The sequence below is a fragment of the Calliopsis andreniformis genome, chromosome 10, assembly GCF_051401765.1.
Source record: "Calliopsis andreniformis isolate RMS-2024a chromosome 10, iyCalAndr_principal, whole genome shotgun sequence".
Classification (NCBI taxonomy): Eukaryota; Metazoa; Arthropoda; class Insecta; order Hymenoptera; family Andrenidae; genus Calliopsis; species Calliopsis andreniformis.
The window spans coordinates 4,571,654-4,594,966 of record NC_135071.1 but is presented as its reverse complement, the minus strand read 5'-3'; the positions used below and the strand labels follow the sequence as shown (position 1 = coordinate 4,594,966).

Here is a 23,313-nt window from a genome sequence, read left to right as displayed (position 1 = left end):
TTTCTATGGACTCGTTTCTTAAATTAACTACATCTAATTATGCTACGTTACGGGCGTCGCTCCATTTACTTCTCATTAGAGCCAACCAATCCGTTAATTTTTGGATAAAATGTTTGTTACTCGATGAATAAAACGCAGATCTGCTCCACACTTGTGACCTGCTTAGTCGCCACATTTTGCACCACTGGACTTTTTTCGTTGAAGAATAGTGAAAGAACAAGTTCATCGATCAGTCACCAAAATTAGAAATGTGTAGCAATTAAAATTCAGAATTGCAGAGACATTCCAGTATCTTCAATCTATATCAACTGTAACGTCCCGCCAATTTCACACCACAAACCACATTTCGTCCCAACATTCCAGAAATTCCACAACTCACAAAATCCTCAACACCATCGAATTCCTTAGATTCCGACCGTACTAAATTTCTTAGATTCCACACACATTAAATTGTCTACATTTCACATATAGCAAACTTCTTAGATATCAGACACACTAAATTCTTTACATTGTACATTACACGCATACCAAAATCTCCATATAAGTAGGACCTTACCACACGAGACCCTCAGTGGTTCGCCGACTGTCGTTTATAGCAGATCGTCTATACCTTACTTTCGCTTTCAGGCTATCTCGTTGCTTACTCTTATATTGCGATCTTTGGTCAACTGTCTTCGGTTGCCTCCCCCAGTCGCACCTCCATTAGAAGACACAAAGTCCGTCTCCGGCGCTCAACCTTCCTGTTCCCCTCTTCCTTTTATTCGCCTGATGCTAATCGTCTCCTCTCCAGCTCCCTCTTAGGGACGCGAAGCTGGCCTTCGGCGCCTGAGATCTTCTCTCCCTCGACCGTTCAGAGACGCAAAGTTTGCCTTCGGTGCCTAAGATCTCCTCCACCTCCCCCTTGGAGTCGAGAAGCTGGCCTTCGGCGTCTGAAATCTCCTCCTTTTTCTCGTATACATCCCCGCAACCCTAGACACTGCACCTAAGAAATCTTTATTCTTACTGCGCAATAACGTTATTCGACGGTCCGTCCCTGAGTCCTACTTCATATTACACCCTTCCAACGCATCCCAACTCGTAATTTTGAAACAAGGCTGAGAAATTACCTCGAACAAAACGCTGACCATATCCAAGCTGGTGGACAAGCCCGATTTTTGGAGCTACTCAATTAAAACAGTGCTATTTTGTGAGTTCGTCGAAGGAACAGGAGACAGAAGAATCGTGGAGGAACATAAAATACGAAAAATGATCTTTTAGCAAAATAATTTTTTCTCACATTTTTACCCCATATTTGTTTATTTTTTTGTTTCAATATAGCTATCATAGCTTACTCCTTCGCAAAAAAAGAAGACGAGTAACGTCAAATCTCAAACGAGAAGACTACAAGTGTAAGGTAGCCCTGCGTTCTAGTCATAGAGCTCGAGATAGAACACGATTATGCATAAAGTAACTGGACTGACTTTTGGGTCACGTTATAATTTGACGATTTTCAATCATAGGAAAATCCTGCAGAAATTGCAGATATGTTATACTGATTAATTTAATTTCCAAATATTGTGACTTCTAATCATCTCTGTCTATACGTTGATGGTGAAGTGTCTCTGATTAAATATTTCGATTATAAAGCATAGCGTGCGATTTCTGTAAGCCGAAATCATCACATTTCGCGATGAACGCGATCAGTTGTGCGTGTTAAGCGATAAGCTTTCATCACGAACTATTTGTTGCACTAACATACGATTGATTCTTACTAAAGGAACTATTCCATGTAAAGCTATTAACAAATAAGCATGAGCGAAAGCGATAACTAGTTCTTCTTTACACTCTAATTCCTTGCCGATAATTAATAAGGTGACGTAATGTTACTTCTTGGAAACTGAACTGTGGATCATTTCGCTGAAAATCATAACAGCCTAGAATATTTTCCATTTTTTCGATATCTCAAACTGATTTATTATATATTTCTCGTGCTAAAGAGTCATTTCCTGCTGCTTTGTCAAAATATGTTATTTATGTAAAATATGAAAATATAGTAAAGTGAGTGTAAGATGAACCAAACTTTAACATCGTTTTTCGAAAGAACGGTTGAGTTTCGACATATAGTTCTTTTTACAGTGTTATTTCTTGCGTTAAGTAGAATAGTGATAAACAATTTTGAAAAAAGTCTTGAAAACCTTAAAATGTTGGTCAAGGTCAGTTTTGCGAGAAATATTTTATACAAATCTCCATCGATGCAGAGGTATAGAATCGCGCTATGGTGTTCATGATATGTAATTTTTATACACCCTGTACGTATCTGAATAAACTTTTTTTGTTTTCCGAAAAAGATTTTATGAAAACAAAGCAAAAAATAAAAATATTTCTGTTTTGAATATTTGGACCCCGCTTCCAGTGTTAAAAAATTTGAAAAAGATATGCCCGGATTCTCTGACCCTTCTTCTTTTTGTTCCAATTTCCTAATCTACAAAAACTTAAAAACTGTAATTAGTTTACGCCGTCAAACTTACCAGTGTAACTTACATTGTTCGCACCTACCTGAATCCGCACGCATCGCGACATTTGTCGACGTGCCGTAATTACAATTTTTGAGCGTCTGCGAATTAAGACATGGGAATCGTTTTGGATTGTCATTTTGAATTTGTCCTTTTAACGTTAATATTTGTACATGGACATGTGGATGTATACACATTTTATCTTGTTTAGACACAGGAAATTCATACATTATATTTACGCAATATAAATTATTTCTTACATCTGTCAATTTTTAGGTGTTGGAGTAAATCTGTTCAATAAAACACCGACGTGTTGTATTAATGATATAATTACGATGTTTAATAAAATGTACAATAAAAGTTTACCAATAATATCATTTGAACAATATTTTGCCATCGTATTTAATGAAATTGAGAAATGGTTGAATATCGTACAAAGTGGTGATTTAAATACTTTCCTGGACGTTTATTATGCATATTGGATGCACACGTAAGTTTTTAAATTTATCTTTTCTATTTGTATATTTGATAGTTCCTTCATGAGTCTTGGAAGTTGTGATATAAACAACAAAATAGTATCTCTAATAGTATTGCAAATAATTCAGTATAATAACTAGTTTTGACGATGCGGTTTTGTGACCTATCCGTTAGTTCTGCCGAATCGATAAGAATCAAAGGTTATATTACATATGGGCATTATTCTACACTAAGGCAGTGTTCACACATTTTTATATTTTCACAGCCCGTTCAGTATCCAAATACATTGCTGTCCAAAGACAATAGCAGGACAAATCCCAGTACTCGAACACTAGTGTTAGCTTAATATATTGAAAGAAAAATTAAAATACTTTTGCGTATTAAAATGGTAGTTGCTCAAATATGTTACAAAACATGTTTATATATTTTGTTATATTCGCGTAAGTTGAACGTGCTCCGATGCACAGTCCTGTTAAACCGAGTAATTTCTCGCGAAGTTGACGAATTCCACAAAACTCGACAAAACGAGTCAGCTTAGAGCTCCACGAGTTTGCTTTGCGGAATCACTTGTCGTCGTTAGGCGTAGCTCGTCTTATGATACAACTCGCGACAGTCCCAGAGCTAATCAATGTTTGAAGAAATAGAAGTCAAAGTTCACGACGAGTTTCAACTCTTTAACATGGCCAAGGACCCAAAATCCTATCTCCTAAACACCTGACGACGACCGGAGATACATTACGCTAGCTCCCGTAAGTAGACGAGAGAGAGCGGTAACAAAATGCAGCTGGTAACGTGGAATGCTACTAGAGGCAAGCAATTGTCTTCTCATCCGACGGAGCATCAAAAAAATAATTGTAATCTACACATGCGTACAACATCAGAACATCATCTCGACAACATTCTATGGCGTGCTTCTTCGCACGCACTGACGACACTATCACACGCATGCATCAAGACATCGGAGCCTGTTAAGGGCTTAGGGTAGTCACGTGACTTTACGAGATTTCTTGGTCGGTATCTATCGTTACAGTTTTCTTTACAGAAATAAAATTATCCATAGACATATGGCTGCCTAATGAATGCGAGATGGAGCCACACTATGATTCCCCCTCCACTATACACTCTACTATACGAGCCGTATACAGGGTGTCCCACATAAGGTGGCGGAGCCGAAAAGGGGAGATTCCTGGGGTGATTCTAAACACCCTTTTCCTTTGCAAAAATGTTCTCTGAAGCTTTGTTAACGAGTTATTAACGAAAAACATCGACCAATCAGAGAGCACGAATAGCGAGCGCTCGGCCGACCAGCGACAGGTCACAAGCTACGCGGAGCGTCTGCTACTCACCGTGCTCGAGGCTTGTACAAGAAACTGAAGACTTTTACACGTTATTGCCAAATTCCTCCTAAAGTATTGGATGGAAAATTATGAAAAAAATTAGGGACACGCTAACTATCGCGACACATATTGTGGAATTTTTTCAGATTTTTAAATTATTAGCCAAGTTGTAGAAAAATAAAAGACAATGTTAGTGTAGATTTCTCATAAACTATTGGACAAAAAATTATGAAAAAAATTAGGAACACCTTAGCTATCGCAACAAATGTTGTGGAATTTTCTCAGATTTTTAAATTAATTAACAAAATTGTAAAACATAAAAAACGAGAGACAAAAAGGATACTGACCAATTTTGCTAAAACTATTTGTGGAAAAATTATAACAAAAAATGCTGCAACATGTTAGCTATCGCGACAAATATTTTAGAATTTTTCCAGATTTTTAAAATAATTAACAAAGTTGTAAAACATAAAAAACGAGGAAAAAGAGTTTCAAAATGCCGATTTAATAAAGTAATGCTATAGTAAAAAAATAAAAAGCAATGTTTTTGTAGTTCCTACGGATTGTACGTTATTTTACTGTGTATCAAAACATTGAAAACTGTACAATAATACTCATTTCATAATGAATGAACGAAAATTGGAAGTATTAGTTGCTGTAATCGGTAAAAAGTACGGAAACATTGATTTTTATTTTTTTAGTTATGACGGACCAAGGAAAAACATGTTTAAATAAATTGAGATTAATAATATGACTCTAGTAATACGAGTAATTACTATCGGTAAAACTCACCCATTCGGAGAGGAATTCACCTGCTGCTTGAACACTTGCTCCATTAGGTCGTTGTGCCGATCCCGATCATTGGGGGATGATGGCCAGGTAGCGCTGATCGCAGGTATCCAAGACCACAAAAAGACACCTTGCATTTACAACATTATGCGGTCACTAACAATAATCACTTCACTAACCGAGCACTTGACCTTTTAATGACCTTTTAAACGACAATCGACTATTTTGAAACCTTCTGCGGGATTCCATAAATAAAAACAAGATGTTACACACTTCAGCGACGAAATTACGATCGATACTAACGATTTTTTCCGAAGTCTCTTTCCTCGTGCCCTCGTATCCCTCCAGCGCGACTTCTCGGGGTGTAGCTTCGTCGAAATAGTCGAATTTGATTTGTTAGTTGACACCAACGAGGTTGGATCTTCTTCGGTTACTTTTTTTAGTGGAGGTGGTAGTCTCTTCTTCGGGTCGAAAAAGTCACAAGGAAATTCATGGGGAAAAACGAAGGCCGTAACGAGTGTCTCGCAGATGTGGCCGTTTATGATCACAGGTATTGCCCAGCAAGTTCGTAGGAGCCATCGATACCCGAGACTGGAGACTGCAAGGGTCGCGTCGCGTTTACCATGGAAGTCCTTTTAATGCATTCGGACGGATGAAATATGGAATTGCCCGTTGTTAAATCGCCAGTTGGGGAAAGCTTCTGAACGTTAAACATTTGGTCAACGGATGTCTCGGATAGACAGACAAACTCGTCGATGAGGAGAAAATACGGCAATTGTATTCTCATTCTTGCATGCATTTTATTACGGCACACACACAGTGATCATCCGATGTTTGTTTCTCTCTTCCCCAATTTTCGTAAACCTTTTCGACCTATAGGGGAGGCTTACCCATGTATTAAAGATTTGACGGATCTTTTACATACACGTAAATGCATTTAGGTACATGTAAACTCAGGACCTTCTTTATAAACCACTTGGAAATTAAATTCAATACAATGGCAATACTTTTTTTCCTTCGGAATATTTCAACGAATATCTGTTTATTTTTTCGATTTTGTTTCATAAAAATATTTTGAAAGATAGCAGGGCAAACAATAAGAATAAATGTACGGTCACTACATGTGCAGCGTAATAAAAAGCAAGGCTCGGTCGCAAGACGCAGACATCGAAATAGTTAAAGGGATTCGAATACAATTGATGTATTTAACCCCCGATGTAGTGACGAATTAGTCTCTGCCAGACATTCGTTGACCAAATGTTTAAGGGCAAAAGAGTTTCCCCAACTCGCTTTTTAACAACGGGCAATTCCATATTTCATCCGTCCGAATGCATCGAAAGGTCTTCCATGGTAAGCGCGACGCAACCCTCGCGGCCTTCGGTCTCGGGTACGGATGGCTCCTTCGAACTAGGCAAGGCAATACCTGTGATCATAAACGGCCACATCTGCGAGACACTCGTTACGGTCTCCTATGCTAATCCGATATGCCTTTGCTTTTCCCCATGAATTTGCTTGTGACTTTTTCGACTCGAAGGAGAGACTACCACCTCCACTAAAAAAAGTAACCGAGGAAGATCCAACCTTGTTGGTGTCAGCTAGCAAATCAAATTCGAGTATTTTGACGAAGCTACACCCTGAGAAGTCGTGCTGGAGGGATGCGAGGGCACAAGGAAAGAAACTTCGGAAAAAATCGTTAGTATCGATCGTAATTTCGCCGCTGAAGTGTGTAACATCTTGTTTTTATTTACGGAATGCCGCAGAATGTTTCAAAGTAATCGGTTGTCGGTCATTAAAAGGTTAAGTGCTCGTTTAGTGAAGTGATCAGTGTTAGTGACCGCGAAGTATTGTAAATGCAAAGTGGTTTCTCGTGCTGTTGTACCTGCGATCAACGCTACCTGGGCATCATCCCTCAGTGATCGGGATTGGCACAGTGACCCAATGGAGCAAGTGTTCAGGCAGCAGGTGAATTCTTCTCCGAATGGGTGAGTTTTACCGATAGTAATTGCTCATATTACTATAGTCATATTATTAATCTCAATTCATTTAAACGTTTTTTGCTTTGGTCCGTCGTAATTAAAAAAATAAAAATCAATGTTTCCATACTTTTTACCGATTACAGCAACTAATACGTCCAATTTTTGTTCATTCATTGTGAAATAAATATTCTTGTAGAGTTTTCAATGTTTTAATACACAGTAAAATAACGTACAATCCGTAGGATCTACGAAAACATTGCTTTTTATTTTTTTTACTATGGTATTACTTTACTAAATCAGCATTTTAAAATTCTTTCTTCTCGTTTTTTATTTTTTACAACTTAGATAATTAATTTAAAAATTTGAAAAAATTCTATAATATATGTCTCAATAGTTAACGTGGTCTTAATTTTTTTCATAATTTTTCATCCAATACTTTAGGAGAAATTGAGCATTGACGTAAACATTTTGAGTTTCTTGTACAAGCCTCGAGCACGGTGAATAGCAGACGCTCCGCGTAGCTTGTGCCCTGTCGCTGGTCGGCCGAGCGCTCGCTATCCGCGCTTTCTGATTGGTCGATGTTTTTCGTTAATAACTCGTTAACAAAACTTCAGAGAACATTTTTGTAAAGGAAAAGGTTGTTTAGAATCACCTCAGGAATCTCCCCTTTTCGGCTCCGCCACCTTATGTGGGACACCCTGTATACGTGGCATAGGAAGTGGTGGATCATCTTAGGACAATGGCACAGGCGTAGGAGGGGCCGTTACAGTATATACAAATTTGTTTACAAAAGAGTTCACTTCCACTCGTGGAGTTTGTTGATATGTTACAAATTGACAACTCGGTCTGATCCCCTTCTGCAGTTCATTCCTGCAAGCGTCAGTATACCATGGGGATATAAGGTAATATAAGGATTTAAACTCAATAATTGGACATTTAACGTACGAAGGAAGAAGTTTTTTATTAGAATAGTTAAATTATATTATATTATTTTGCAATTATATGATAAACCGCATTTATGTTGTTATTTAAACAAATAAAAAGACACTTAGTATTAATAACAACTAGTGAAATACAACAACCCCCTTCAAAAGAAGGTCCATAAAAGCATTGAACCTACAAAAAATACCCCCAAAAACATGAGTTCATTTGATTTGAAGAAAGTACAGAAATCAAAGATAATTAACCTATCTAAACAGGGTGTTCCAAAACTCGCGAGATACAAACTAGAATCAAGCAGCATACTTTATTGTCAGCCGAATAGATTCCTCCGTTACTAAAATATCGAGGTTTCGGAACAGTTTCAAAGTAAAGAGTGCTTACAGCTTTAGATACATGCATACTAACTCAACACGCGGCAGCAGCTATGTCTGCTTACTGGTGAGCTTACTTGAGTATGAAATATCAAGTGGGCCTTTTTGTAAAATGCCTACTACTAGCAATGAAAAGTTCCACTTTTTAAAATATTTTTATTCGGACAATAACTACCAATAACAGTAACAGGCAATAGAGTTCACTGTGACAAAAGAACGATACAAAATAAAATTAAAATTGTATATTCTTTCAAGCGTGTATCTGATAACAGTAAAGTTTTCTGTTACACCACAATTTTTGACAACAACTAAATAGTGCAATCAAATTTTGTCTCCATTACATATGTTACTATTACTATTGCGAGGGATTGTGTTGTCATTATTATTGCAAGGACGAGTTAAGGTATCGGAGTCGATAATATATAAGAACTGAATTTGCTTACAAAATGGCCTACCAAGTGTTTCATATTCAAGTAAGCTCACCAATAGGCAGTCATAAAATTTAAAACTGTGATTACTTTTCACTTGAAAACTATTTTAAAGCCTCAACATTTTAGTAACGGAGGAATCTACTTGGCTGACAATGAAGTGTGTTGCTCGCTCCTACTTTGTATTCTGCAAGTATTAAAGTATCTTGTATAAACAAGTCAATTACCTTTGATTTCAGTACATTTTCCAAATGAAACGGACGCATGTTTTTAGGAATACTTATTGCTAATTTCATGCGTTTTGGGACTTTCTACTTTGGGGGGGGGGGGGGGGGGGGGGCAGAGTCCACACGTCAACTGCTTGGTGTTTTGACATTTTAAATGTCTTTTTAGGGGGACTTCACTTACTTTTGCGAGTAATACATAGATTGTAGACAAACAGTTACATTTCATTTCAGTATTTCCATAGATAAGTGAAATATTCATCTCGTTCACTTTGAGGTATGTAAGGTCAGCTTTAACGGAGAAGGGAAATAACTGAATTTCTGTTATTTTTATTGATTTAACCTATTGGCGTATCTTTTTATTACACGTATATTACAATATTATAATATAAGGGAAATCAAATTATAAGAGTATCAGGTAAATTTTCATAAATTCATTGTACACTATACATAATAATACATAATCATAACTGCTACATAATACTGTTTAAATATCTTCTAAATATGTAGTAAAAATATGTAATAACATTCCAATAATATATGCTGTGTAGATTAAACGTGTAGTTAGATGGCTTGACATAGAAAGCGAATAACTAAATTAAGAATATGGAAGAAAAAATTGTTGCTCTTTTCTCGTTTTCGAAATATAAAGGTTTATATTATGGTGCGGACTCTGCCGTATGTTATACAATTCTGGCAGAAAGGAGCTCATGCGTATGCGCTTTTTACGCGGAGTCATGAGACGCGCATGCGTGCTAGTGAAATATAGTTCGCAATACAGAAAAAGAGCATTAATTTACGTGCTCACTAAACACGTATTATACACAAACTATAGCTCTACTTTTATATTGCAAACGTGTGAAGTGAACATGATTCAAAGTGCTTGCTTCATAAGTGTTAGATTATGGTCGCAGACCGGATCGGGTGTGATCGGGCGCGTTCGGAATGCGACGGAAACATGTGTCTGGGAGCCTGTGCTGCCAGACTGAGGAAGCAAATCTTGAGAATTACCCCCTCCACTACGCACACTAACGCACCGGCCGCGTATCCGTGAGCTCGGCACTTCGGACAGCTTCGAACAGCTTCGGACAGTTTCGGGCAGCTTCGGGAGGTCGAGAGAGAAAGTGGATCGTGATGCGCACTCTTTCATTCTTTGAAATGTTTAAATCCCAATCGCTAGCAAGCGGCACGCACCTTGCGCGAGCTTTCCGATTGCCTGGATATTTTCAGTTTCCAATTTAAAAAAGTATTCTAATGAAAAAAAATTTCGAAAATTTTTTCTGCAGAAAAACTCATTTTAAGACCCCTTGATTACGTTTTAACTAATAAAAAGAAGAGCTTTTTTTTAAAAACCGCATATGTTTATTAACCCAATGGCATTCAAACGACTGAATGAATTTCAATGAAACTTTATATCTAAATTTTATATTCATATCTCAAGGTCTTATTAGATTTAGAGCAAAATCGATGCATGGATTATCGAATTAACCCTCTTATCGAATTAACCCTTTCTGATTCAGAATTAATTGCACTTCAGAATTCAAGATTATCACAAAATAAATACTCTGATACTGAAAATTCGTCAAATGTATTAGAGTAAGAGTCCACTCTTGACCAGTAACGTGCACGTTGTCACAACCTTCAATATAAAATATTTATATTGGTAATTATTTAAAATAAGAGCCTCCTCACCGATTTCTTTGAATCTTTTTTATATCGTGTATCTTCAGACGTGGAGTAATTTTTCTAAATGAAATTATTGTCGCTCTCTTCTCGTTTTCAAGATAAAAATTGTTATATGCTTGAAAATTATGGTGGCAAGCCGAGGGTAGGTAGCCAAAAGGGAGTTTGAGTTGGGTTAGAGCTAGGGCCAGTGAAAGATATGTTTCGAGTTGGTTAGAGCTAGGGCCAGGAAAAAAGATGTTTCGGGTTGGTTAGAGCTAGGGCCAGGAAAAGAGATGTTTCGAGTTGGTTAGAGCTAGGACCGGGAAAAGAGATACTTTGAGTTGTGTTACGTCCCTGTAACTTTTGACAGTAGTTACTAGAGCCTACATATATATATATATAGATATAAGCACAATTTTATTTCCGGTTCGGTTCCAAAAGGTCTTAACGGAAACATTCTCGCGCGACCGAATTCGAATTCTTTCGTGGCCCTAGCTGTAACCCAACTCAAAGTATTTCTTTTCCTGGTCCTAGTTCTATCCAACTCGAAACATCTCTTTTCCTGCCCCTAGCTCTAATCAACTCAAAGTATTTCTTTTCCCGGTCCTAGCTCTAACCAACCTAGCTCTAAATAAGCAGTGTTTTCCAGACTAAATCGCGTTACGTTAACTTTACAAATGAAAATCTTTATCTTCCCACCTAATAGTAAAAAATATATGTGTAATATAAATATAATTATAAGAGGTAAGTATCATAATCCATGCATCGATTTTGCTCTAAATCTAATAAGATCTTGAGATGTGAATATAAAATTTAGATATAAAGTTTCATTGAAATTCATTCAGTCGTTTGAATGCAATTGGGTTAATAAACATATGCGGTTTTTAAAAAAAAGCTCTTTTTTATTAGTTAAAACGTAATCAGAGGATCTTAAAATGAGTTTTTCTGCAGAAAAAAATTTTCGAAATTTTTTTTCATTAGAATACTTTTCTAAGTTGGAAACTGAAAATATCCAGGCAATCGGAAAGCTCGCGCAGGGTGCGTGCCGCTTGCCGCTTGCTAGCGATTGGGATTTAAACATTTCAAAGAATGAGAGAGTTCGCATCACGATCCACCTTCTCTCTCGACCTCTCGAAGCTGCTCGAAGTTGTCCGAAGCTGTTCGAAGCAGCCCGAAGTGCCGAGCTCACGGATACGCGGCCTGTGCGTTAGTATGCGTAGTGGAGGGGGTAATTCTCAAGATTTGCGTCCTCAGTCTGGCAGCACAGCACGAAAGTAAGATATGACATTTGCCGTCTCTCTCGTCTTTCCGAAGCTATCCGAAGTGATTCGAAGGGCCGAATTCACGTATACAGGGTGTCCCACATAAGGTGGCGGAGCCGAAAAGGGGAGATTCCTGAGGTGATTCTAAACAACCTTTTCCTTTACAAAAATGTTCTCTGAAGTTTTGTTAACGAGTTATTAACGAAAAACATCGACCAATCAGAAAGCGCGGATAGCGAGCGCTCGGCCGACCAGCGACAGGGCACAAGCTACGCGGAGCGTCTGCTATTCACCGTGCTCGAGGCTTGTACAAGAAACTCAAAATGTTTACGTCAATGCTCAATTTCTCCTAAAGTATTGGATGAAAAATTATGAAAAAAATTAAGACCACGTTAACTATTGAGACATATATTATAGAATTTTTTCAAATTTTTAAATTAATTATCTAAGTTGTAAAAAATAAAAAACGAGAAGAAAGAATTTTAAAATGCTGATTTAGTAAAGTAATACCATAGTAAAAAAAATAAAAAGCAATGTTTTCGTAGATCCTACGGATTGTACGTTATTTTACTGTGTATTAAAACATTGAAAACTCTACAAGAATATTTATTTCACAATGAATGAACAAAAATTGGACGTATTAGTTGCTGTAATCGGTAAAAAGTATGGAAACATTGATTTTTATTTTTTTAATTACGACGGACCAAAGCAAAAAACGTTTAAATGAATTGAGATTAATAATATGACTATAGTAATATGAGCAATTACTATCGGTAAAACTCACCCATTCGGAGAAGAATTCACCTGCTGCCTGAACACTTGCTCCATTGGGTCACTGTGCCAATCCCGATCACTGAGGGATGATGCCCAGGTAGCGTTGATCGCAGGTACAACAGCACGAGAAACCACTTTGCATTTACAATACTTCGCGGTCACTAACACTGATCACTTCACTAAACGAGCACTTAACCTTTTAATGACCGACAACCGATTACTTTGAAACATTCTGCGGCATTCCGTAAATAAAAACAAGATGTTACACACTTCAGCGGCGAAATTACGATCGATACTAACGATTTTTTCCGAAGTTTCTTTCCTTGTGCCCTCGCATCCCTCCAGCACGACTTCTCAGGGTGTAGCTTCGTCAAAATACTCGAATTTGATTTGCTAGCTGACACCAACAAGGTTGGATCTTCCTCGGTTACTTTTTTTAGTGGAGGTGGTAGTCTCTCCTTCGAGTCGAAAAAGTCACAAGCAAATTCATGGGGAAAAGCAAAGGCATATCGGATTAGCATAGGAGACCGTAACGAGTGTCTCGCAGATGTGGCCGTTTATGATCACAGGTATTGCCTTGCCTAGTTCGAAGGAGCCATCCGTACCCGAGACCGAAGGCCGCGAGGGTTGCGTCGCGCTTACCATGGAAGACCTTTCGATGCATTCGGACGGATGAAATATGGAATTGCCCGTTGTTAAAAAGCGAGTTGGGGAAACTCTTTTGCCCTTAAACATTTGGTCAACGAATGTCTGGCAGAGACTAATTCGTCACTACATCGGGGGTTAAATACATCAATTGTATTCGAATCCCTTTAACTATTTCGATGTCTGCGTCTTGCGACCGAGCCTTGCTTTTTATTACGCTGCACATGTAGTGACCGTACATTTATTCTTATTGTTTGCCCTGCTATCTTTCAAAATATTTTTATGAAACAAAATCGAAAAAATAAACAGATATTCGTTGAAATATTCCGAAGGAAAAAAAGTATTGCCATTGTATTGAATTTAATTTCCAAGTGGTTTATAAAGAAGGTCCTGAGTTTACATGTACCTAAATGCATTTACGTGTATGTAAAAGATCCGTCAAATCTTTAATACATGGGTAAGCCTCCCCTATAGGTCGAAAAGGTTTACGAAAATTGGGGAAGAGAGAAACAAACATCGGATGATCACTGTGTGTGTGCCGTAATAAAATGCATGCAAGAATGAGAATACAATTGCCGTATTTTCTCCTCATCGACGAGTTTGTCTGTCTATCCGAGACATCCGTTGACCAAATGTTTAACGTTCAGAAGCTTTCCCCAACTGGCGATTTAACAACGGGCAATTCCATATTTCATCCGTCCGAATGCATTAAAAGGACTTCCATGGTAAACGCGACGCGACCCTTGCAGTCTCCAGTCTCGGGTATCGATGGCTCCTACGAACTTGCTGGGCAATACCTGTGATCATAAACGGCCACATCTGCGAGACACTCGTTACGGCCTTCGTTTTTCCCCATGAATTTCCTTGTGACTTTTTCGACCCGAAGAAGAGACTACCACCTCCACTAAAAAAAGTAACCGAAGAAGATCCAACCTCGTTGGTGTCAACTAACAAATCAAATTCGACTATTTCGACGAAGCTACACCCCGAGAAGTCGCGCTGGAGGGATACGAGGGCACGAGGAAAGAGACTTCGGAAAAAATCGTTAGTATCGATCGTAATTTCGTCGCTGAAGTGTGTAACATCTTGTTTTTATTTATGGAATCCCGCAGAAGGTTTCAAAATAGTCGATTGTCGTTTAAAAGGTCATTAAAAGGTCAAGTGCTCGGTTAGTGAAGTGATTATTGTTAGTGACCGCATAATGTTGTAAATGCAAGGTGTCTTTTTGTGGTCTTGGATACCTGCGATCAGCGCTACCTGGCCATCATCCCCCAATGATCGGGATCGGCACAACGACCTAATGGAGCAAGTGTTCAAGCAGCAGGTGAATTCCTCTCCGAATGGGTGAGTTTTACCGATAGTAATTACTCGTATTACTAGAGTCATATTATTAATCTCAATTTATTTAAACATGTTTTTCCTTGGTCCGTCATAACTAAAAAAATAAAAATCAATGTTTCCGTACTTTTTACCGATTACAGCAACTAATACTTCCAATTTTCGTTCATTCATTATGAAATGAGTATTATTGTACAGTTTTCAATGTTTTGATACACAGTAAAATAACGTACAATCCGTAGGAACTACAAAAACATTGCTTTTTATTTTTTTACTATAGCATTACTTTATTAAATCGGCATTTTGAAACTCTTTTTCCTCGTTTTTTATGTTTTACAACTTTGTTAATTATTTTAAAAATCTGGAAAAATTCTAAAATATTTGTCGCGATAGCTAACATGTTGCAGCATTTTTTGTTATAATTTTTCCACAAATAGTTTTAGCAAAATTGGTCAGTATCCTTTTTGTCTCTCGTTTTTTATGTTTTACAATTTTGTTAATTAATTTAAAAATCTGAGAAAATTCCACAACATTTGTTGCGATAGCTAAGGTGTTCCTAATTTTTTTCATAATTTTTTGTCCAATAGTTTATGAGAAATCTACACTAACATTGTCTTTTATTTTTCTACAACTTGGCTAATAATTTAAAAATCTGAAAAAATTCCACAATATGTGTCGCGATAGTTAGCGTGTCCCTAATTTTTTTCATAATTTTCCATCCAATACTTTAGGAGGAATTTGGCAATAACGTGTAAAAGTCTTCAGTTTCTTGTACAAGCCTCGAGCACGGTGAGTAGCAGACGCTCCGCGTAGCTTGTGACCTGTCGCTGGTCGGCCGAGCGCTCGCTATTCGTGCTCTCTGATTGGTCGATGTTTTTCGTTAATAACTCGTTAACAAAGCTTCAGAGAACATTTTTGCAAAGGAAAAGGGTGTTTAGAATCACCCCAGGAATCTCCCCTTTTCGGCTCCGCCACCTTATGTGGGACACCCTGTATAATCGTCTCTTTTTTTCGCCTAATACGCTCCTTTTCTACGATAGCTATTCCACTCATGTATAATCCTTTTCATTGCGGTCGTAATATTTAGTTAATTATAATTTTCTTCAATTATTAGTTTTATATACTTTTTTCATTACATATACTGCAGAATTTTAAGATATACGTACTCAATTTCGCACGTTTTATACTATTTTATAATTACAGTGAATTTAAATTATTATTGTAAATATTAAAATAAGATAGCAACTGCTCCGACTTACTGCGTATGTACGTACTACAATTTTTGCAGTATATAAGTAGGTGCTCCGGCCGCATCTCTCAGAGAAAACAGATTTGGACGACAAGATTACCTCCGACTATCTCAGACACAAGTTATACACTCCGCGTAGTTATTAGACACCGCTTCGCTCGTGACCTGATCCCGGCGGCTATAGCGACTCAATGCTCAGAGGATTAAAGGTGTTTGATGCTTCTTTTAGGATTAATAGTGAGGGCGTCCAAGTATTTATAAAACTCCGAGTAATAAGCCCGGCAAACGCATTCTATAATTGCAAAAGACTACAGACCGTTCCGTTCGAGACAAGTTCTTTGCGGCTATAGTAACTGGAGGCTCCGGCAAGCCAGAATACGTTTCGAGGACACTTAGCCGAGCACATATCTCGTAACAGGTGCAGACATGCAACTTGACGTTGGAGAGAGTTGCAGACCGCTCCGTTTAGGAACTGAGCGACTGATCTCCGTACAGACTAAAGGTCACTTAAAGATGCTGAACGCGTGTAGTCGATTATCTTTCTTATTGTGGAAAGGTGAGGAGACAGCTCCTAGGTTATTTTCATAATTGAGGCAGTGACTCAGTGTCTGTCAGATTAAGATCGATCCATTACAAGAGTTATATCGATACTTGGTGTTTAAAGTTACATCACGCACTACCATGCTCAAGCTAGTTTAACAATTATTGATTATACTATTTCTGTTTCTTTTAATATTATATTATTTAATTAATGAGTTTTGAATAAATTGTTAATGTTTAACAGATCCAAGTCGTAGATTTCACTCGTTTGCCAGATACCACACGAACTCCTACTATCCTAAATTCGTGAGGAAGCCGCTCTCTTCTCAACACCTGTTCCTTCTTTTTCGCGTAGCGCATTGGGACGTTATAATACTGTAAATAAATTTGTGCTGTATATATAGGGTGTATAAAAATTATATGTCACGACCACCATAGCGTGATTCTACACCTGATGATTGGTGAAGATCTGTTAAAAAAACTTTCCGCAAAATTGTCCTTGACTGACTTTCTTAAGATTTTAAAGGTCAAATTTTTTTATGATTGCATCATGTTCTACTCATCGAGAGGATAAAAAGTATCAAAGAAACCATAGGTCGGAACTCAATCGTTCTCTCAAAAAACAGTATTAAAGTTTATTGAACCTATTTATTTACCACGTCTAACAAGTGCCGCATATCTACGATTTTTACAAACTCGCCTCTTGAACTAACTATGTCAAGTTATATCATGACACAGGCGTCGCACCATTTACTTTATGCATGATGATACTCCTCCTTATTATAGCCGACCAGTTCGTCAATGTTTGGATGAAATGTTTGAAATTCGATGGATAGGATGGAGACCTGCTCTACACTTGTGGCCTCCTCGTTTGCCAGATTTGACACCACTGGACTTCTTTATTTGGGGAATAGTTAAAGAACGTGTTTATCGTTCAGCTACAGAAATCCGCAATGTGCACGAACTAAAACGTAGAATCGAACAGGCATTCCAACATCTCCGATCCATACCAAACATTAGTCAAAAATGGAGGAATAATATAGAAGCGTGGATCAGAAATTGCTTTGACCAAAATGGTGGCCACATCTAGGATAATGCACAAGCTCGACTTTTAAGATCCATCAATCAAGACCGTGCTATCCTCTGGTTTCGTTGAAGAAACAGAAGACAAAGAAATTGTAGAGGTAAAGGAACAGAAAAAATTACTTTCACGCAAAATTATTTTCTTTTCACATTTTCATCTTATATTTGAATTCACTTGTAGACGACCAATAACACTAAACACTACGGAAAATAGTTCAGAGGTGTCAAAGCTGGTGAACGAGTAGGCTACAAAAGTGTGGAGCAGGTCTACGTCTTATTGACCGAGTTCGAAGAGGGACGTATCATATATGAAGTAAAATGAAGTGACGCCTCTGTAATGGTATAATTTGGCGTAGTTCATTCAGTCATTCCTGCCCATACGTTAATGATTCCTACTGTTTCGTTATAACATGTTATCTATATAAGTTTTGAAAACATTAGAATAAATTGAGTTTAAGGGGTCAGACTCCTTGTGTTTTGAGCTGTGTGCGTGCGCTCACACAAGCAAAGAAAGTCATACACGTATACACGATGAGCGAGAGAGACAAACGGTTTCGCAAATTACGCTTTACGTCTCGATACTTGCATAAATGAATTTTTCGCGGGTACAGAACCCACGAGTAGACTTCACTACAGGGTGCTCTGGTCCGTTTAAACTCCAATAAACACTATACGTTGAGAAAACTGTAAAATTACAAACTGTAAGCATGAAACAGACGCTGTTGTAAACTAGCAAGATGGCTGCCGAAGTGACATTTTCGCAAATATCTCACGATTTAATGGTTTTTTCACTCATAGCACACCAGAGCACCCTTCCTTGAATTAGCACAATATCGTGGAAATGCGATTTTCCTCAATTTAACACTTCTTGAAGGCGTAAAGCGTAATTTTCGTTGTGCACCCGTTTTGACACAAAAATAGTTCAACGATTTGCCGTTAGAAGCGTTAATGGTATATCTCAATCAATTTGGTCATATTACCATCAGCATCGATAAAAATACAGATCAGTCGGTAAATGTAATCTAGAATTTGACAGCTGAATGACGTATTCATCGAATACACGAATACAGACGCAAGAAAGGCTTAGTTGCCAAAACGTATTGAAAGTTTCGTCACGCTGTTGCCACACATATGTATGTACATATTACAATTCTGCCCATCAAGAAAACTCAAACGAAACCAACTCCAGCCGAGATTTTGATTCTTACTAATAAGGGAACATCGCGAAGTGAAAGTCTCCGATTTTGATCAAACTTTGTAGGATTGTAGAATAGCCGAAAGTATTCGACACGTATTTTTTTTTATTGCTTCTAATTCATCTAAAGGGTGTGAAAACCACACCCAAAGTTCGGGGTGGAAAACATATTTCGTTTAATATCTCCAAAACTAGTGCGTATAGCAAAATGATATAAATGGGGCGATTGTATATTTTTGAACGACGAATTCACCTATGTAAACATTTTTTAAAAATATCAATTATTTAAAAAATATATTAAAAAATAGTATATTGTCGTTGTTTTCACTGACAACATGCTGATCGATCGTTTTGCAAATTTGTATGCAAATACTATGAACCAAAACACAAAACACGGCTAAAATAGAATTCTGAATTTTTACGTTATAAACAAAATAATAACATTCCTAGTTAAACTGCATTTTGTGCGAAATTGGGCCCTGAAACGAGTGGTTTTACGAAAAATATATACCCCTATAATGTTTTTGTCATTATATTATGATACATGTTGTTTATTGTTCACTAAATGTATAAATTATAACATTGCTAATGAATACTCGCAACGTCTTGCACTCGTTGCAAACAGTACGAGAGGTTCAGTGTGAGTTACCCTTGCATCGATGAAAATGTAGCAAGTAAAGGTGATTTACAAATCATTATTTTTCAATAGTTATTATTTACTATAAACAAACAATTGGAATTGTTCCAGAAGTTATAGTTTAATCCACTAATTTTACACGGAAGTATCTTAGTTGAGTGTGAATTAGGCATTCCCTCATAAGCTGTAGGTGCCTGGTTCGAATCTCGTGGTAGCTTTTAATTTTTTTTGTTTTCAATTTTTATTTTAAATAATTCTAATCTTTGTATACCTTTTCACAGATTACAATTATACCACTCATAACATTTTTATTTTTAAATAAAAAAAAATTAAAATAATTTCGTTTGTTTATTTCTTAAAAAGTATGAATGAATGAATGAATGTATAACATGAATTTAATGAATTATTTATTCTACATATATAAGTGTTAGGATTTCACATAATAGTATATATATATATATGCTCATAATTATGAAAGTGGTCATTTGAATAAATTAGAAAATATTTCTATATTACGTAACATTATAATTAGTCTTGATTAATGAACATTTATTATAAATGTGAAATTTTGTGTGAATCTCATACGAAAATGTTTCTTAGACTACTTTCATAATTTTGGGCACACATGTATTGTTTCATTCGTGATACTTTTTCTTTCTCGCTCGCACCGTCTTTTTCTATATTCCGTATGAAGCAAAATATCGGCTAAAGGCGTATTCAGTAGAGATTTACTGATGCATAAAATTGTAATTGATGTGGCAACAGCGTGACAGAACTTTCCTACGATGCGATTTGGCAATTATACCTTCGCAATTCTCATTTGTAATTCAACAGGATAACGCTAGATGCCACATTATCAAATGTCGCATGTATAAATTATATGTTTTCACTAATGCCCGTTTTTCCGCAACAGCGCTTCGATCGATTCGGAGTAGGCCCCGAAGGAGTCTGCCCCCTTAAGAATGATCGAACTTTTAACATCGTTTTTTGCAAGAACGATTGAGTTCCGAGCTATTGTTCCTTTGACACTTATTATCCTCTCGACGAGTAGAACATGATGCAATCATAAAAAAAATTTAACATTTAAAACCTTAAAAAAGTCAGTTAGGGACAATTTTGCGGGAAGTTTTTATAACAGATCATCATCGATCATGAGGTGTAGAATCACGCTATGGTGGTCGTGACATGTAATTTTTATACACGCTATACATCTATACGTAAAAGGCTCTCCAAGGTCATTACAAGCTCCAATTATTATCATCAATGTATGTCCCACTTGATACCATACAAATTTGTCTGAAACATTTTTGTTTTCACTTTTAATATTTGCGGATATATACATTTGTATACATTTAAACTGAACATACTGTAACGCTTTGACTTCGTCGTATACAGAATGTTCACAGATAGAGCGGCTTATCCGTGAACAGGGAGTAGGATTCGTGTGGCGTGCGGTTAAGAAATAAATTTCATAGACTAGAATTTCTCTTAGAATAATGTGTAGCAAAACTTATTAATCAAAATTTATACAGTTAACTCTTTGCACTCGAGTGGCGCCAATGCGGCGTCCGGCCTATTTGAAGCGAAAAAGGCCTCGGGTGCAAAGGGTTCATAGCTAAGTTTAAGATAACTAATTCTAATATTATCACTCATTTAGTCTTCAGACCAATAGCAAAAGAAACGAACAATAGTGTGTTACGTATTTTCACTAATTGATTTGATAACTAGCACTGCTTATTTACCGACCGAATACTTTTTGGCGTAAGATGACTTATGAGATCTGATTCGGCAGATGGCAGTGTTGGTCGATAAGGATCGAAAATATGCCAAGAAGCTGGTTAAAGCAGCCTTGTTGGAGAGGGTTCAAGAAGCTGGTTAAAGCTACCTCGGAGTAGTAATCAAGGAGCTGGTTAAAGATGCCTTGAAGTGGCGAATCTAAGAAGCTGTCAGTTAAAGCTACCTTGATGAAGAGGATCCAAAGAGCTGGTTAAAGTTGCCTCGGAGTGGTAATCAAGGAGCTGGTTAAAGCTGCCTTGAAGTGGCAGATCCAAGAAGGTAATGGTTAAAGCTGCCTTGATAAAGAGGATCCAAAGAGCTGATTAAAGCTGAATCGGAGTGGTAATTAAGGAGCTGGTTAAAGCTGCCTTGATGTGGAGGATCCAAGGAGCTGGTTAAAGCTGCCTTAATGTGGAGGATCCAAGGAGCTGGTTAAAGCTGTCTTGGACTGGCAATTAAAGAGCTGATTAAAGCTGCCTCGATGTGAAGGAACCAAGGAGCTGGTTAAAGCTGCCTCGATGTAGACGAACCAAGGAGTTGGTTAAAGCTGCCTTGATCAGAAAAAACCAAGGAGCTGATTAAAGCTGCCTAGGAGAGGTTTGGGGTCAGTGGAACTGTGTGATCTTCAGAACCTTGAACTCCAGAACGTCCTGCTGTTGCTACCGTCGCCGTATTTATCCTCGGAGGTTGTCTTCTTCTTTTGAACCCAGTGGTTCCCCTCAGCGGACGAGAAGTGTTGTATTGCGTATACGTGTTTGGGAACCGTCACAGAATACTAACTCCTAATGGGTTCCGATGTCTTGCCGCATGCCGGTGATAGTGTTCGCGCATGCGTACCGTAAGGTGCCCCTGCTGATAGGTCCGTGGTGTCATCATCCTATCGTCATTACTGTACTTGTAGAGGGTGTAAAAAAAGTAATGGTCACAGCTTCTAGGGGTGAAATTAGATCTCTGGATCGGTGGACATTTGAAAAAAAAATTACTGCAAAATTGTTTATAACGATGAAAAAAATTGTTAATAGTTTTAATTAAATTATAGGAATTAAGAAATCACTTAAAATAACTACTGTAGGAAACAATAATATTAAAAACAGTGATAACTGATCAAAGATAATCCTTGTATGAAACTGTTCACACCACTGAAAACACTCTGGCACTTAAAAGTCACAATAAAAATACACAACACTAATCTTGTAATTGAGAAATATGTTTCTCAGTGTCACGCGTTCTCCCCGCCACCTGTTCCGTTCCACTTCAAACTAGCGAATTTCGAGTAGCTAAAAATCAGATCATGAAACAAGCGACGATGCGGCAGAGCTGGCTATTCCTCCCAAAGTACCACCCCGCCACCTGCTTCGGATCTATGTAAGCCAAAGATATTCCAACGGGAGTGCTGAACGCATGACACTGAGAAACATATTTCTCAATTACATGATTAGTGTTGTGTATTTTTATTGTGACTTTTAAGTGCCAGAGTGTTTTCAGTGGTGTGAACAGTTTCATACAAGGATTATCTTTGATCAGATATCACTGTTTTTAATATTATTCTTTCCTAGAGTAATTATTTTAAGTGATTTCTTAATTCCTATAATTTTACCACCATCCTGTCGCGATGCTTAGAAATTTTCGTTGCAACTTCACGAACATTCGGTTAATGCTTCGTGCTATTGACGAAGCGAATCGTAATTATGTAGAAGCTCGTGAAATATATAGAGAATATTTAAGAAATAGTGGAGGATGTAATTAATGATATATAACAGTATTATTGAACAGAACATAATTAATGATATATTTACTAATAAATACTTACTTAAGAATTTTTTGAATTTCTGAAGCTTAAAATTACTATTACGAGTTGTCTTATTGAACAATGGTTATTAAACAACCAAAACACTGCAAATACAGACTCTATGAATACACGCAATATTGTTATATATCGTTACATACTGTTATAGATTCATATAATATATACTAATTAATGCATTTCTAACTATTAAAAGATACTAACATTACTACATAGTAATAAATATAAGTGTTCTCAATTAGTGGTATTACATGTTGAAGAATCATTAGCGTTTGTTGCTTACACGAAACGATAAGGAGCATTTGAAAG

The 23,313-nt window shown here is 37.3% G+C and overlaps 1 protein-coding gene across 2 annotated transcripts in view; it reads left to right on the top strand.

Annotated features, from left to right (window-relative positions):
- The window catches only part of Hcs (holocarboxylase synthetase-like protein), a 348,010-nt gene that overhangs the window by 321,783 nt on the left and 2,914 nt on the right, over window positions 1-23,313 (top strand). For both annotated transcript variants that reach the window (XM_076386483.1, XM_076386482.1), the window contains one exon: window positions 2,769-2,982. In XM_076386483.1, coding sequence (XP_076242598.1) covers window positions 2,769-2,982 — 214 coding nt within the window. The remainder of the gene's footprint in view (window positions 1-2,768; window positions 2,983-23,313) is intronic.